Below are 16,371 nucleotides of genomic sequence, written 5' to 3' on the forward strand. Positions count from 1 at the left end.
ATTAGCCCGTTTGATTGTAGCCTCTGTGTAGCGCACGAAACTAGTGCACCGGGAGCACGTGCTCTTGCGCGCACGTGCTACGTGACATGACATGACGTGACGCACGCACCAATCGTCTCAAAGCGCTATTTATGACGTTGGCGCGAGCAACGTGGGAAGTGTGCCTGCGACTGTGGCCCAATGGTTAGAGCATCGGGCTTCTTGCTGTGCTGGCAGTCCGAGGCTCGGTTCCGCCAGCGTACTCGTAATTCTTGTTTTCTGTGGGAGCGTGCGAATTTCACGACCTAGTCGAATACGAACTGAATAGTGCCGTAAGCAAATCGAATCGAATGTCGAATACTTTTCTAATAATTAACTGACCGTTCTCATCATCGATCTTGACATACTATAGCACATTCACAACGTTAGCAAGTTTATGTCCTCTCACTGCCCGTTGCGAAGCGTTGTTTATTAGAAGCACAGAGAGCGCATTAAGAGCAAGCAAGCAATTTACTCGCATATATGGACAGGATCGACTCATTGGTCAATGTGAATTATAGTGGTTTAGTATAAAAAGTATTAAATATGGCGCGCTTCACTGCGTAACTTCCTATATTTTATGTAAAATTTATCGCACATTTTGGGATTGGAAGTATTAAAAAAATATTCGTACTCACTAACAGTACCAATTCAATTCGAATATCGAGTCGAATGGGGAAAAATTTGATTCGTTACTCAAAGGTTTCGAATACTCGCGCATCCCTACATTATTGTGTGTGGACTGTTCGGCCAGACAGCAGCAGCAGCTACGGTCATCTAAGTCGGGGAGGGCTCGCAAAGAAAGCTTCACTTCAATAACAAATGTCACCGTACTATGCCTACGTCATGCTTTGCATAGAGACAGAAAAAAATTAACAAAAGCCATCCCCCCCCCCCCAAACTAGAACATCAGCATCACTGCTGACTTTGGCAGCTCTTTTCCCACCAAGATTCTGCTTCAGTGGTCAACTTTCTCACTCTTTCTTTTTTTTTTTCCTGTTCAGTGTAGTCAGTTCACTGTTATAAAACCATCCCACTATGCTCAAAACACTAACCTTGCAGATCCTACACGTGCCAAATATTCACAACTTACCGCCGCTACCTCTGTCTCTCATTACAGAACCGTAGCGCATTGCCACCTGTATGCGGCAACCAGTGCTACTTAAAATCTGTCTTGAACAACTGGTCACGTCTCTTACCATCTACGAGTATTAGACTGGTCATATAATGAAAAACAAAAATGCCGAGCAACGCGATGAAACTTATTGTTGACAATGTGCGTCTTCTTTTAAAATCCCTCATCTCTAATGCAAGTGACGGGATTCGAGAAATCTCGCGAGACGTAGTACAGTTGTATGAAAATGGCGGGGTCAGCGTGCAACGTGGTGTGGACACGCGACGCTGGACGGCGCCCTTGCCCGAAATTATAGGACGAAAGTGCATCCCGTGAGCTTTCCCTTTGATGCTGGTATTTAGTGAGTTTCAGTGAGTCGTTTGTTGAATAATTTCAAGAGTTCGACCAACAGGGAGGGCTCGCGGTGTGGACGCGCGACGCCGGACGGCGCCCTTGTCCGAAGTATATAGACGAAAGTGCGTCCCTTGAGCTTTTCCCTTGATGCTGGTATTTAGCGAGTTTTAGTGAGTCGTTTGCTGCATAATCGCTTGAGCTCGACCACCAGGGAGGACTCGCTTCATGCGCCCGGCACAGGAACCTAAATGTGTCCATTGATAGCTTACCTCTCGCAGCATGTGCTCCGCCTTGACTTCATCGAACTCCCGCGCTGCAAAAAGAACAAAATTTGCAGTTTTAAGGCAGTCGCATCCAATACGTAGGGTCACCAAAGGCCCCTATCTTAACCGGACTGACGCAAATTTTTACGAAGAAAGTCACGAGAACCGGCCGAACTGTCAGGACAACAAGATTGGTCTGCCCAGAGACCTGGTCAGACACGCGTCTTTTCTAACACGCGCTGATATGCAACTATTGTACTGAACAACGTGCAGCTTTAAGCTAGTAAAGACTCCTGTGCGCTGAGACTTAATTTCCATTAGGGCAACGTTCCAGCGAATCGAGTATCCGGTACTGTGAAAAAGCTTGTCTAGGGAGCAACAGAAGCAACTGCGAGTGGAACCCGTTCGGTAAACATGAACTTCCCACTGAACTGTGACAAATTCTGCGGTCATCAACAGGGATCGCGTGATGCAGTACTGTAGCCAAAACATAGTAAACACCTGGATTCCTCGCGTCCCAACTTTCTGCAAAGAAGTATTAATAACACTAATTCGAAACTGTTCATCGTATGCACTTTCGTCACTGATAAATATTACTGCACAGTAAAATATTTACATGTTTCCTACATGAGTAGCACTAATTAATGGGCTTTCGCAACAGCAGCTTTGCAGCAGAGGCATGCTCACGGTAAAGACAAAGTGACCAGATACCTGATTTAGGCGAGACATTCCGCCTTCGAGATCGAGCTGTGTGGTCGGTCTCGCCTTTATTATCCTGCCTGGTCAAAACAAGATCTAATGCAGATTGTAACCAACAGGATTGGTTTGCAACAGCAGCGCCCACTAAGATAGCTACTGGCTCTAAAGAAACAGGGTATATTCAGCTAAATTTCAAGCATTGGGTTTGTCATACATTCCGATATCTCCGTTGCAGGCATTGACTATGCAAAAGTACCAGACTGTCTCCCGCTAAATCTAAATGAGAGCAACCTGTTCCGCCAGAGACGATCATGTGATGGAAGTCCAAGGCGAAGTAGGGACACCTTGCCAGCGTGTCACGTAGGGAAAGAAATCTGACCTTTGCACGCGCTTTTACTAAAAGACATCTTTCAAATTGTTCTTGAGTTTTTCTCTTTCGAGCTCTAAATGTACTCCAGCAACATATTTTATAACAGTAAGTGAACGAATTGCAAAGGCAGTGACACTGCGTTTCACATCTCTCTCTCTAAACACACGCTACCTCATTTTTTCACGTAGATATCAGCATCCCACACTCTTTGCCCCCTTGCTTTGCTATATCATTCTTCCACCCTGACTTTTGCTTTTCTCCGCTTCGTCTCCTGGTATCCACTTGGTTAGTATTCGTGCCTACCAGATGTCTCCATGACGCATTCTTCAAGCCCAATTCTACATTGTTTTACATGGTACCCTGTCTCGAGTACCTTCCAAAAGTGTTCATTATTTCATCTACTGCGAGTTTTATTTTTTATTTCACTCATGCAAGAGTCCAACATCTTTCTTTTTTTCGTTAGCAGTACCGCTGATCACAGCGTAATGGCCCTTTCACACTGCAAAATATGTTTCCCAGCGCTTTGGCCAACATAGGTTTTGCTAAACGCCCTGTCCAACTGCACAACCACGTAGGCACCAAGAATAATGATGTCGCGTGTGTTAGAATAGGTAACAAGAACGAATGAGATCATCGTGGCACGCGTGCGGTGGTGTCACTTTCGTTGCATACATTTTCCGTCGTGCTCTCTATAACAATTCCTTAATTGCTACGATTTTTTTCACGTCTGCCTTTCTTACCTTGTTCTTTTTCCTTCTTTTTTCTTAGAGAAGGGGTACACGCACTTCACGGCGTGAGTCATAATTACACGATTGAGTTATTTTTCATTTTTTGTCTTCTCTTTCACTTTTTCTCTCCTGTTCAAGCGGGTGAGCGTGACATGTCCTTTCAGGAGACAATTGCTAGCCCGCTTTTCTTTTTCTGTGCGGTGTTCATAAGGAAGTACATGACTAATAATAATAATAATAATAATAATAATAATAATAATAATAATAATAATATCTGCTGGTTCTTGTGATGGCCGCTTTAAGGCATAGAAGACAAACATTGAAGGGGATGCCATCCTGTATCGTGCTAGAATTCTAACAAGGCTCTGTAGTAAGCGCCCTCTTGAATGCAGTGGCTGAAGTCAGCATACCCTTCACTGCCGATATGGTAATCCACAAGTACTCGGCGCCTCTGGACAACCGGTTTTCCCAAGTCTGTTCGTCCAGTGTGACAGGGCCGCCGACATCACAGCTATCGCGCCGCTACGAACAGTGTTGGCCACGTTGTTTGCTACGCTTTCTCTGGCCATCCTTAGCCGAAGAGAAGAAATACAACCTTTAGGTGTGGACGTCGATTTTATCTGCTCCTCGCGTGCTCCGCCTTTCCTTATGTCTTTCTCGTGTATCTTTGTCGACACGTGGGGACACCTTCGTCGCAAGTGGATTTCTTGTCTACCCGCAAATAAATCACTGTAACCATGTTTACCTGGGCAGCTTGCGTGGCCTTTCTTTTTTCGCGCACTGAATGATGCTAGTCACGAAGTTATTACCGCTCCTGCAGGTCACTTCTATGCACGCACTTAGAACCTTACTTCTGACCGGTAAACACGGTCAGGTATACCGAAGTTATATTTAGTGCCTTAGCTCTGCCGTATTCAGTCCCTACATTGGAGGGATTTCTAAACTGCTGGGCACCCTGCGCCGTGTACTTGACTCGTTTTCCACTGTATTGATGTCAGCCCAGGCGCACGCTGTTATAAAGCTTTTGTCAAGACAAGTAGTTACTACTCCCTTTCAACGTATGCACGGCTTGGCAAAATAAATAGTTGGAGGGGACTGCCTAATGAATTACATTTATCTGGAAAGTTAGATGACACGCCATGAGGTCGCCACGCTCGACTAAACGGCTACCGTCTGCGCTTGCAATTTTGGCCATTGCTGAGTTCTTTACCTGCCGTGGTTGCTCAGTGGCTATGGTGTTGGGCTTCTGAGCACGAGGTCGCGGGACCGAATCCCGGCCACGGCGGCCGCATTTCGATGGGGGGGCGAAATGCGAAAACACCCATGTACTTAGATATAGGTGTACGTTAAAGAACGCCAGGTGGTCAAAATTTCCGGAGTGCTCCACTACGGCGTGCCTCATAATTATGAAGTGGTTTTGGCACGTAAAACCCCATAATTTAATTTTTTTTTGCCGAGTTTTCTTTCGTTTGTGAGGACATGCAATTGGTTCCGAATATGTGTGCTGGTTCACATCCGTCGTGTGTTATCGTATGTGTTTACCGATTTTCAATATCGAGCAGTATGCTAGCCTGTGGCAACACTCCTAAGTTTCAATTGCACTCACAACTTTTTGAGAGAGAGAAAGAGTTTAACGGAAGCTCAAGATGGCAGCTGTGCTATATGCAGGGCTTGCTACTTCAGATGAGATGGTTGACCGCGTCTTGGTTTGCAGGCACAAGCTCTGCGAGCTTACGCACCGCCTTTATTGTACCTAGTGCCATATCTACATGCTTGAGTCATTTCTAATTTTGGTTATTTCACGCATTTTTCACCCATGTTCTGTAACTTGCACGCCACAGCACTACTGTTATCGCCGGTTGAGGCCACTCAGCGCAACGGATTATAAGAATTTATTTATTTATTTTAAATATCGGGTAGTGTCAACCGAGGGCGATGTATTGAAGGCTACAGCAAAGTTTAGCATTAATTTATGAATCCGAACTGGCAACATCCTTAATGGAACAGTGCAAAAAGACGGAGCAAGGCGAGTACTGGCACAGACACAGAGCGCTGACATGCATATTATTTAATCGACACCAGGTGACCCGTCTTTAGGCATCCACGAACAATAGTGCAAACCAAAACGCACGCGTACAATAATGCTAACTATTGCTGCTATCACGGAGTAAGATATACAGGAGCGCCGACTCCGGCACCCGCCAACGCGTTTGCTCTGCATCCTTAACGATGCAGCAAATTCGTTCACCCCCTGCGTGTGCAACACGCCGCCTTGCTCTCTGCCTCCGCTGCCCTCCCTTTTCACAATAGGCGTTCGCTAGCGCTTCTTTCCTCCTCCTCTCCTGCAGGCTTCGAACACTGATTTGGAGTGCTATCAGCTGACGAAATTGGATAACAAACAGCCAGCTGTGGAGCGGCTCTTACGCTGCCAAACGGGGCCGCGTATCAGAGAACAAGCAGACTATAAGAAAAAACTAAGCTGCGGGTCACTGATTGTAAGAACTTGCTATGCACTGCTAGAGTGTATCACGAGTGTTGCAAGCTTAAACCGATTGCTTTCATTTGATACAGTCTTTTCTCGAGCGGTTGTTATGATACGCGATTGTCGCGGTGTGCTCTATTGTTTCAGTCGTGGTTTGAGCCTTCAGGTGGCACACCTCGGTTGTCATGTGTTTCGTTGAACTGAATATCTCTATTGTTAATGCTTGATTCTAGTTATGTAAAACACAGTATATTCAAATCGCTTTGACTGTACAAGGCGAAAACCAACGACATTGCTTAAGTGTACATTCCGACAAAAAGGCAAGCTTCAGCAAGAGACTGAGGAAAGAAAAGAACAATAACGTCTGCACATGATAATAATAAACAACATGTTAAAGAACCCCTTGTGGTCAAAGTTAATTCGGAGTCCCCCACTATGGCGTGCCTAATAATCCGATCTCAGTTTTTGTACGTCAAACTCCCAAATTTAATTTACATTTTAATAGTATACAAAACGAAAGATTGTTCTCTGTACTAGATCAATATTGTAGACATTGTTCTGTGCACTTTATATAGATCACGATTGTAGTGAGCAATTAACTTTTTTTTTGCAAAGTATGTTTTTGATGACTTTTTTTTAATGTCCCGTAATCTCCCTTTCAGCGCTGTCAGTACGGGCTCTGGCCCGTGGAGCACACATCTGACATAAGTGAGCCTGCAAGCAATGCGTCCATAGCATATGTGGCACATGGAACTGATCATTGAACGCCAAGAACATTCCTGCTGTATGACAGTGAGCGAATGAGCGAAATGCGTCATTACTTGGGCCCTTGTCATGGTTACTCAGATCAAAGAGCGTTGCTCTGTGCGACACGTGACTGTAACAGACAAACTTCTGTCTGTCTGTGTTTCTTTCTTTCGTGAGATGATTTTGTGGAAAAAGAAATAACCAGCGCCTACGTACATGCACCAGCATCTCCTGACAATCACATACTAGAGAAAGAGTGTAGCCGTGCTATAAAGTCCCTAAACAAACAGCGCATGGTACAGAATAACAGAATAAACAGACTCAGTACTCCTTGCGTTCCATTCTGTTTACCATGCACCATGATCTGTTTCTCTAGATTCTAGAATTTGATTCACACCTTTAAGGACACCGTTACCCTTAACGCTGTTTAATATGGTGTTTATCGCACACGGCGGCAACCTCGGACTACATCTGCGTTTAGGGAAGCCGGAGTTAAAAACTCTGTAATAATACTGAGCTCAGGTGCACACAGAAATAGCTGACACGAGTTTGACAGTGATCGCTATTAGAATTTGCTTCATGCAGCCTTCTTGTTGCCTGTCGCTGCTGTCGTTATCCTTACTGGCCACCAGATTCCGCCAGAAAAAAAAACTTCATTTTTTCCCAATCAAACATTCTATTTCACCTCTTCAAGGCGAGGGTGTTAGCCGTAGAATTCGGTATACGAGGCATCCTTTATACACCTATTAGGGAGTTGTAACATTTAGTGTGCATTTAGCTATAACATGTTCCAACCAACCCAAATTAACGTTCTTTTGAAGTCGTGCCCAGCTCATTCCTTCCGAAGTGACGTGTTAAAGGCACACTTAGGATAAGCTATAGGGGTAAGGTGAGCTAAACGTTAACATAAATTTTGTACCAGTGAAGTTATCTCAGAAGGCGCGGGTGGCATGAAGAAGGCTCCAACGCGCCAAATGTGGCGACATCTATACGATCTCTACGCTGTGGAATATATCCCATGCGTTCCTAGAAATTCAATCGACATCAGTAGAAACAGGCCATGGCCTAGGCCTAAGCAATGACAACGGCCACAGTTGTCCTCCCGAAAATGTGCACGTTTGCGCGAGTTGGGCAATCTATTTTGAACACCAGCGTATAGGTGTGAGGACACACCGTGTTTGTCCCTTTAGTACGTCTCGCCATCCCCGCTTTTATTGCAAATATGTTCTCCCGAGGCCCCTATGATGACAATGTCGTACCAACATCATTCGAAGTATATACACAATGTAGATGTTGGGCGAGCTGTTGTACGTGTCAAGTTAACAAATATATACTGTCGGGATAGTTGGTTCGGGGTGATTAATTTGCAGCGCACGAGACAAGTAGCGTGTATACTTGTGTGTCTCTCTTTATGCGGTCGTCGTGCGCTGCAAGTCATCGCACGTGTCAAGCGGTCTTAATAGCCTCGGAGTGAGTTCACCTGCGAGCGACGGGCTCTCGGGTGAATGACCCCTATAGCGTTCGGTCTCCTGCTGATGTAGACACTCACCTCGCAGCCACCTGAGCAGGAAGTGGTCGGTGTGTTCCGGCTTGGTGACATCGGACACTCGTTTCCGGAACTGCAGGAGGGAAACAAGAACGCTCAGTCACTGTACTCACTCGATCCTTTGAAATTATTCTTTTGTGATCAATCACGTTTCCTCTGCGAGGTAATTAGAGTTAGCAATCCTTGTTAAGTAGCATTCGTCACAACAGCCATGTTGAGCGAACGGTTGACCAAAAATAAGCGAGAAATCCGCAGACTGGCTGATAAATTAAATCCGCAACCTGGCTGCAAGAGACGTCACATTCGAGGGGGGGGGGGGGTGCTCTAGATTATATTAGACCACCTGGGGGCGTACTCGCGTAGCCAGATACACGAGCATTTTCAATCTTCCCGCATAGTAATTCGCCTGCCGCAGCCGCAGCTATTGAAACGATGACCACGTGCTAAGCCGAAAAATGCCACAACCAATGAGCCAGTGCAACGGCTAGAGACCTCGTGCGTTTATTGTTATGCGGATACTTTCATATCTCATGTATTGGCACATATTCAGAATGCCCAGTTTTTCATGTCGGGAGAGGAATTGTGATTAATTACGAGATTAGGAAAATCCATCTTTCTCTTTAATTATGCATTTGCTGACAAGATCCATTTGCGAAACTCGCGCCCGCCATAGAGCGCGTTAACGATCCGTGCAAACGCTATTTGCATAGCTAGCGTAACGTTTTTATTAATTAATGATACTTTAGCTTTGAAGGCACTGTACCCGGTTCCACCTCTGCACACACGTGCAATGCGTCTGAAAGGCGGGAATCAAACACGAAGGGAGGGGATGACGGGTGAATGACGATTTTGCCTTTCATTAACCGTTTTCCTCCTTACGGAGTTCCTGAGAACTTATTTGCCTCATCATGTGTTCATCTGCTTCATTTTGTCATTTAATTATGCTTCGCTCTGGAATCTGCTAGCCTCCTGGTTAGCTCACATGGTAGAGTGACCAACCCGGACATCCATTAGACCTCAACATGGAAGAATTTTTCTTCAGCTGCCGACGCCTTCTTTCTTTGTTTCTGAAAAACCGCATTCAGTTTCGGCTACAGTATAGGGCGTGTGGCAATTTTTCCCTCTCATAATCCGAAAGCTTTGGACAGCAACGCGTGTTTATAACTTGCCGTTGGCCGCAGTGTCTTGCCGATGTTAAGCTGCGGCGCTTTGCGGCATTCGGGCCACTCTTGTTCCAACAGGGGCTTCAGTGGGTGCTGAGGACTTCAGTGAATTTTTCGCAAATTATATTCTTGTTGAATTGGCTGATGTCTCGGCATCGGTAACGAGTTAAGCGTGAACAAGTTCACTGCTGACAATATATGCACGCACAAAAGTTGTTTCTAACATAAGAAAAAAGAATTTTATCGTAAATGAAGTGCTTGTAGAGGTGACAGCATTCAATATATTCTCGATGAACTCGATATATTCGATCCGAGCGAGTTAAGCTTCAAACTATGGACATGCTGGGGTACCTTTCTATGGAGTGTTAATCGACTTATGTACCACCAATGAGCAACAAGATGAAGCCCAATCGCCTGGTAAAAAGTGGTTGAAGTTTTGATTTAGGGCCTGAATTTTGTTACAAAAATTTTCAAAAACTTCGAAGTTTGAAAAAAGTTAGACCACGAAGTTTACAAATCAATAGCTCTGCATCAAGAACAGATATCGTGGTTCTGTAAACAGCATCCATTAGTTCGTTCAAAGCGGACAAATCCGACATGTCAATTCATATATTACGTGAATTTGTTACGTTGTGTACAAGGGCTCTGCAAAATATGTATTTACACATTACTAAATTTTTTTGAGATTCATGTGTAACATATCCATTTTGTACGCTTTAGATGAACTATTAGATGTAATTCACAGAATTGTGACATCATTTTTCATTGCTGAATTACGGAGTTGTATATCGATAGTTCCGTCTTTTGAAAAGTTTCGATTTTTGCCAATTTTTAATAAAAAATTGACGACCTAAATTAAAAATTAGAAAGCAACAGTCACTAAATTTTAAGTTTTTCTTTTAAATGCAAGAAACATTGCTAAATCTGGTGCAGTGGTTGCCGAGAAAAACGAATTCACCTTTTACATGTACTTAGATAGGAGCACCCGAGCTAAAGCTTCCTCTTAAAAACTTTGTGAATTCGGCCAGGTAAGCTTTCCTTTGCCAAACTGCGCAAGTTGGCTGCGGTGTCCTCTCATCAGCAGATAGTACAGAAACAACGACAGAAAAAAAAAAGGTTTTTTTTTCTGTATTGCGGCATTTCTTGAGAACACACCCCTTCATACCTTTGTCAACAGCGATAACGGTATTCTCTCGCCGATAATGGCCAACATGGGAGACTGAAAACTGCCGTCAACTCTTGCGCGTGGGACGTACACCATAAAAGAAGCATGTTGCTTGTTCATCTTTCCCTGCTTATCTACCCTTGTGCTGCTTACGATGCCTTAAAGACTGTCAGACAAACCTCTCACAGCTGCCGCTCTGCAGCAATAAACAATGGGACTAAGCGGGAAAGCACTCAATTTCGCACGCGTTCAGCATGGTACTACCCAATAAACGTTGTAGCTGCGCTACATTTGGTTCATTATGCGGATGGGAAGATGCAGCGAAACATAGACAAGCACGAACGAAGACATGGATGGGCGCAAGCTTTCAACAGCATCATATCAGTCAGAAAAACATGAGACATAGTCGACATGAATGCGTCACTGTGAAACGCTACCGGAAAATCTCTGTTCGCTTCTAAAGAAAAAAATCTGAAGAACGAAATGCGTCACAGATACAATTATTCCTTTCCTTAACCGCGAGGCGAAGTTTTTTACGCGACATGTTGCAGTGAAGAAAATATTGTCGGCCATGTTTCGTCTTATGTGCTGTCTTTCGTTTTCCTGTTTTTGTTCTTCGCCTAGTGATTGTTTCTTGCTTGACTGCGCATGTGAGGAAATTTGCTTGGCGGCTTCTGTCAGATGAGGATTAATGGGCTTTAATCGCGCAAGGACACATTTGGCCATTACTGTTTGCGCATGCTGGGGTGTTAAAAATGAGCCGCGTATGCATGTTAAGAATTGGTGCTGTCTGTTTTAAATGCCCTATGCGGACATAAAGATGTTTTAGAGCTTAAAAGCGTAAGGGGCCCTGATGAAAAATAATCGAGCTCATAAAAATTATATTTGTGTATGTGTTTGCCTTTCAATGACACTTGGTTCAATTATTTCCTTGTACTTGCGTTGTTGCCTTTTACTAATATAGCGCAACGTTTCCCACTCCTGCTACAGCCCTAAATTAGGGCTGCTGTATATGTAAATAATGATACGTTTAATAAATAACACGTGTGTGTGGGTGACGTGTGTATATTTTGACGATTATCAGAAACAAAATGTTCGTGCGAACACGCCAGTGAAGAGCTCGTTGCCTTCAAAAGAGCGGCGAGGCTTCTGGGCGGCCTTAATAGCTCGAACTTCTCGCATGTGATTTGTAGCCTGATGGCTCAGAGTATAAAATACATTCTTTGAGAAGTGAACTTCTGCGAGGTACTTCAGAATTTTGTTTGTTAAACACTAAACAGAGATAAATAAGTTGAAAGTTTGCCCCAGTTCGTGCCCTCCTTGTGTGTGTGTTGCGCTGCGTCTTCCTTTCATCGTCGCGGTGATGTTAACCTGCCTTTTGCAGCGTTGATGCAGCGTTGACCAACAGTGGTCGAACAAGAGTTGTCGCTGGATCCACGTGCGTCATTTCAAAACAAAAAACAAAAAAAAAAAGCAGATGGTGTAACTTAAAGCTTAGGCAGCTGAAGAAGGAAGGACGCAGTAAAAACTCAAGACGACCACGCGGGCTGCATACTCAGTCGTATCGACAAACGGCCGCATATATACGGCCGTTTGTCGCGTGTTTTATGAGCGTGCGTGTGTAACTGGGTAACCTGCAGAGTCTGGCACGTGCTTCCTTTCTCTCTTCTCCCTTTGCTACGCTAAGGTTATGCTTTGTTTTTGTTCGTGTATTATTAACGCACGTGTCTGTCCTTATTTGTTGTGGCTGCGTCTAATCCGCTTGCAAAACTCGATGGCCAGACTTAACGTAACCATACAACTTGCCAAGTACCGCGTAGCCTTAGTACGTTTTATGCAACGAAGCCAAGGCCGAAGCCGTTCACCGGCGATCGCTCGCCGTTTATGTTTCAAACGCAAGGTATAAGCAAATTCACTCCTGTGAGAACCTTCAGCGTTGGCGCGTGTCCCACTTTCAGCTGCGCTGTATGCATGGCCGGCGTTGCTGAGCCTTTGGCACACGTGGGTGCAAAAGTGCGGACAAGGATAAAGGAGACGAGCAGCGAAGGATTGACCCTGACAGTATCCTTGACAACCCTAGAAGTTGATAGCTTTTCTTTTTTTAGTGGCATGGAACCTTAGACAAAAAAAAATGAATAAGTGGTCAGTTGACCGAGGGTAAATTATAGTGCCACTTGAAAATGGGGAAGCATACCTTAGCTGCACCTTTGCTGTATAGATGTGACCAAACTTCTGCCTGCTCCGAAGAAAGAAACTGGTACGTTTCGATCATTCAATTCGTTCATTAACTCCTCCCTTACTTTTTTTCCTTCATTCATTCACTCGATTATGTACAATTATGATCATTACAGGATGGCCACGTTGTTTCTTGTCTCAAAACTAATATTAATAAACCCACCGAGTCTGGATGGTGGTGTTGGGCTGCTGAGCACGAGGTCCGGGATCGAATCCCGGCCACGGCGGCCGCATTTCGATGGGGGCGAAATGCGAAAAACTCGTGTACTTAGATTTAGGTGCACGTTAAAGAACCACAGGTGGTCGAAATTTCCGAAGTCCTCCACTACGGCATGCCTCATAATCAAAAAGTGGTTTTGGCACGTAAAACCCCATAATTAAATTTTTTTTAGTCTGGATGAAAATTTTTCGATGACTTTTGCGTTTCGGAGCGCCTATAGATGTTTCTTTTACATTCTTTTTATCAACGGCAGTTCTAGGAAAATACGTGCTCTTAAAGCAACTATCTTTTGTAGTTCACAGCATTCCCGGTAGGGGATGTCGCTGTTGGTTTGCACGACGATTTCCTGTACACTAACTCATTATACGCGACAGCTAAACTTCTTCGCCACTTCGGCACACAGAGGGCACAGAGATATTCAGCGCATATAAGTACGCAGAATGCACTCGCCACCGATACTTGTCCGTATACCTAACAAGCCTTCCGCGAGGTGTTGCGTTAGTCTCTGCAAAAGACACGTGATTTGCCAGCGGCGTTCCCACTGCGCTCTTGCTATTATCTTTCCAAGTGCGCATGAGTTTGCACGCAGATGCAATCCCCGCTTCCCGATCTGGCGCCTGTTCCAACTTACCTATGCGGCTCTTGTCGCTTCGGCCAATTTGGCACGCGCCGTAGATGTACTCGATGTCCGGTTGCTATAACACACTACGCATCGCTTTCCGCGCGGCTCATAAGAGAAGAAAATAGAGGAATTCGAGGCAAGTTGCACCAAGAATCGTCTGGCTTCTGCGGAGAGTTCTAAAAAAATTCAAAACCATTCCACTCTGTGAAAGTGGATGACCAGCGGAGCTGTATTTAACTATAAAGAAAAGGAAATAAAACAACAAAATAATATAACACGAATATGCAGGTTTAAAATCAAGAAAGTGGCTGACAGATCGAATAGCACACTGTAGTATAAAGGTTATAAACAGGGGTAAGGTGACTCAGAAAAGCTGGCCAACGTTTCGATAAAAGGACCTATCTTCGTCAAAGACGGCCTCGTCATCCTCGGCATGTTAGTTTTAAAGGGTTAGTACAGTGACGTCACGTGCGGTTGTTGGTGGCGGCTGGTTGTAAAGGGAGAGACTTGAAAGAGAATGAGCGCTGTCGCCTCACGTCTGTGAGCGCGGTTCCTAAGACGAGGGGACAAGAGTGAGAGAGTGGGAAGATGGGGAGAAAAGAAATGAAAGAACAGGAGAGAAAAAACAAAAATATCTCCCTTTACAACCAGCCGCCACCGACAACAACCGCACGTGACGTCACTGTACTAACCCTTTCAAACTAACATGCCGAGGATGACGAGGCCGCCTTTGACGAAGATAGATCCTCCTGTCGAAACGCTAGCCAGCCTTTCTGAGTTACCTTATCCCTGTTTATAACCTTTATACCAAAATATGCACGTTGTAATCTTTATTTGTATTGAGGCTTATGTCGTGACCACAGTAACTATAGGTTTATGGGTGCTATGGTAGACGACCATGGCCCATCTCTGTGACGACACTGGCACGACCGATGCACGACCGATCTATGCACGACCGATGGCGCATCGTAGATACATTGGCCTTGGTGTAACATTGAAGGCCGAACCTTTCCAAGAGAAACGCCAAGAACCACTTTCCATCGGGAAGAGACACATCGACGTTAAATTCACCCACAAAGACGACGGGATTGGGTTCCACCGGGAGGAACCACCCCCAAATGGGTCCATCATAAGGTCTTCGAGATCCCTCTGACGTTCCGGGATGAACGTTTTACGGTGGCGACCACGACTCCGTCCCCAGTCTGTACGGCGCACATGTCGGCACATACCACGGCAAGGCTCTCGCCCGTCGCCGGTAAGGCATAGGGCGCAACGGCCGCGCTGTCGTTGTTTGTGTAGATAGCAACGCATCAAACCGTCATCCATCATCCATCGCCGGTTTTGACACACCTGGCCTCAAACGCAGCTGGGACACATGTGCTGATGCGATTTTGCCCTATGCTTAAGCTATTTTAGCTCTATAGACGCCGTCATTCCTTCTGCTTACGCACATCACGAAACACTGGAAACTAGTCTAAGGCAGCTCCGCTGTAAAAAGTCACAGTTATTTCTCCCGAAGTGCAAAGTTATCAGAAAGAGAGAGAGAGATACAAGCTTTAATGATATGCTGGAGATGAAAGCAATGACGAAGTTGGCTGTAGTTGTACAGTGCAGTACTTAAGGTTCACGCCGTTTCGCGCACTACTGGTTGCAGGAAGACATTCGCAGCTGCGCACGAACTGTTAGCTTTGGAGAACTGTGTATTTTATTCCCTGCTATTTTCTGTACCGTCTGCTTGCGTGACGGGACCTGCAACCTATTTCCAAGCATCCCCTTTTCTTGGCGCGATGGAAAGCCTTCTATCTGAAGCATCTATATCCGCAACAGTTCATCCAGGAAAAGTCTGGACATTTCTAAAACGTAATTTCTTCTATATGCGGAGTCTCTTTTACTTACTGTGTACTTACGCCGACAGCAGCGATAACTGATATCGGCGGCGACATAAATTGAGCAATTCGATGCATGCAGCTTAGGCGGTGGAATAGCTGCCGTATCAAACGCTGTAGAGATGTCACGGACGCTCTTCAACTCTGAAAATTTTTGTGCCGGTGACAGAATAAAACATGACAGCCTTGGCATCATAGCCTTCGAGATGTGTTTCTATTATTCGGAGGCACCTCAGAGACAACCGTCGCTGTACCTATGTGTTCAATGGGCGCATGCACCGAGTCGACCAAGGCGGGCTGTGATGCACGTTGCACCGCAAGTGGGGTCGTCCCGAAAACTCGCTCTCGGCTGGCGTGCAGACGCCTGCACGTCGTTGCGGTACAGTCGGTGCACTACAGTGGCTGGTTTTGTACTTGCGAGAAGCTTGCGAGAGGGTGGCGCTCCGTCAGTTAACGGCTCCGCTTCGGTGAGCGTAGGCAGCGCCACTTTTCTAGAAAACTGTTTGCGGATTACAAATACACAGAGAAATAGAGATAACTTCCATGGGAAATAGATATTCTTGTACCTTTATGCGAGGCCAACTGAGCCCTGTACATTTATTTAGAAATGGACACGGTGTTTTCAAGGCCTGATGACACGTTCAACCGCAGAATGTCCCCCCCCCCCAGGCCATTTTCGCGTGAGTTTCAGGGCCCATATAAAAATATAATTCCTCAGTTAAGGGATACAATTGTACTTGTTCCTATAGTTGGGAGTCA

General features: G+C 45.3%; 1 protein-coding gene across 1 annotated transcript in view; it reads right to left on the reverse strand.

Moving 5' to 3' along the window:
• The window catches only part of LOC126522001 (SEC14-like protein 2), a 50,246-nt gene that overhangs the window by 20,687 nt on the left and 13,188 nt on the right, over positions 1-16,371 (reverse strand). The window contains exons 2-3 of the mRNA XM_050170771.3: positions 8,325-8,394; positions 1,756-1,799 (exon numbers count right to left, since the gene is read on the reverse strand). Coding sequence (XP_050026728.1) covers positions 1,756-1,799; positions 8,325-8,394 — 114 coding nt within the window. The remainder of the gene's footprint in view (positions 1-1,755; positions 1,800-8,324; positions 8,395-16,371) is intronic.

Source organism: Dermacentor andersoni, chromosome 6, assembly GCF_023375885.2.
Source record: "Dermacentor andersoni chromosome 6, qqDerAnde1_hic_scaffold, whole genome shotgun sequence".
Lineage (NCBI taxonomy): Eukaryota > Metazoa > Arthropoda > Arachnida > Ixodida > Ixodidae > Dermacentor > Dermacentor andersoni.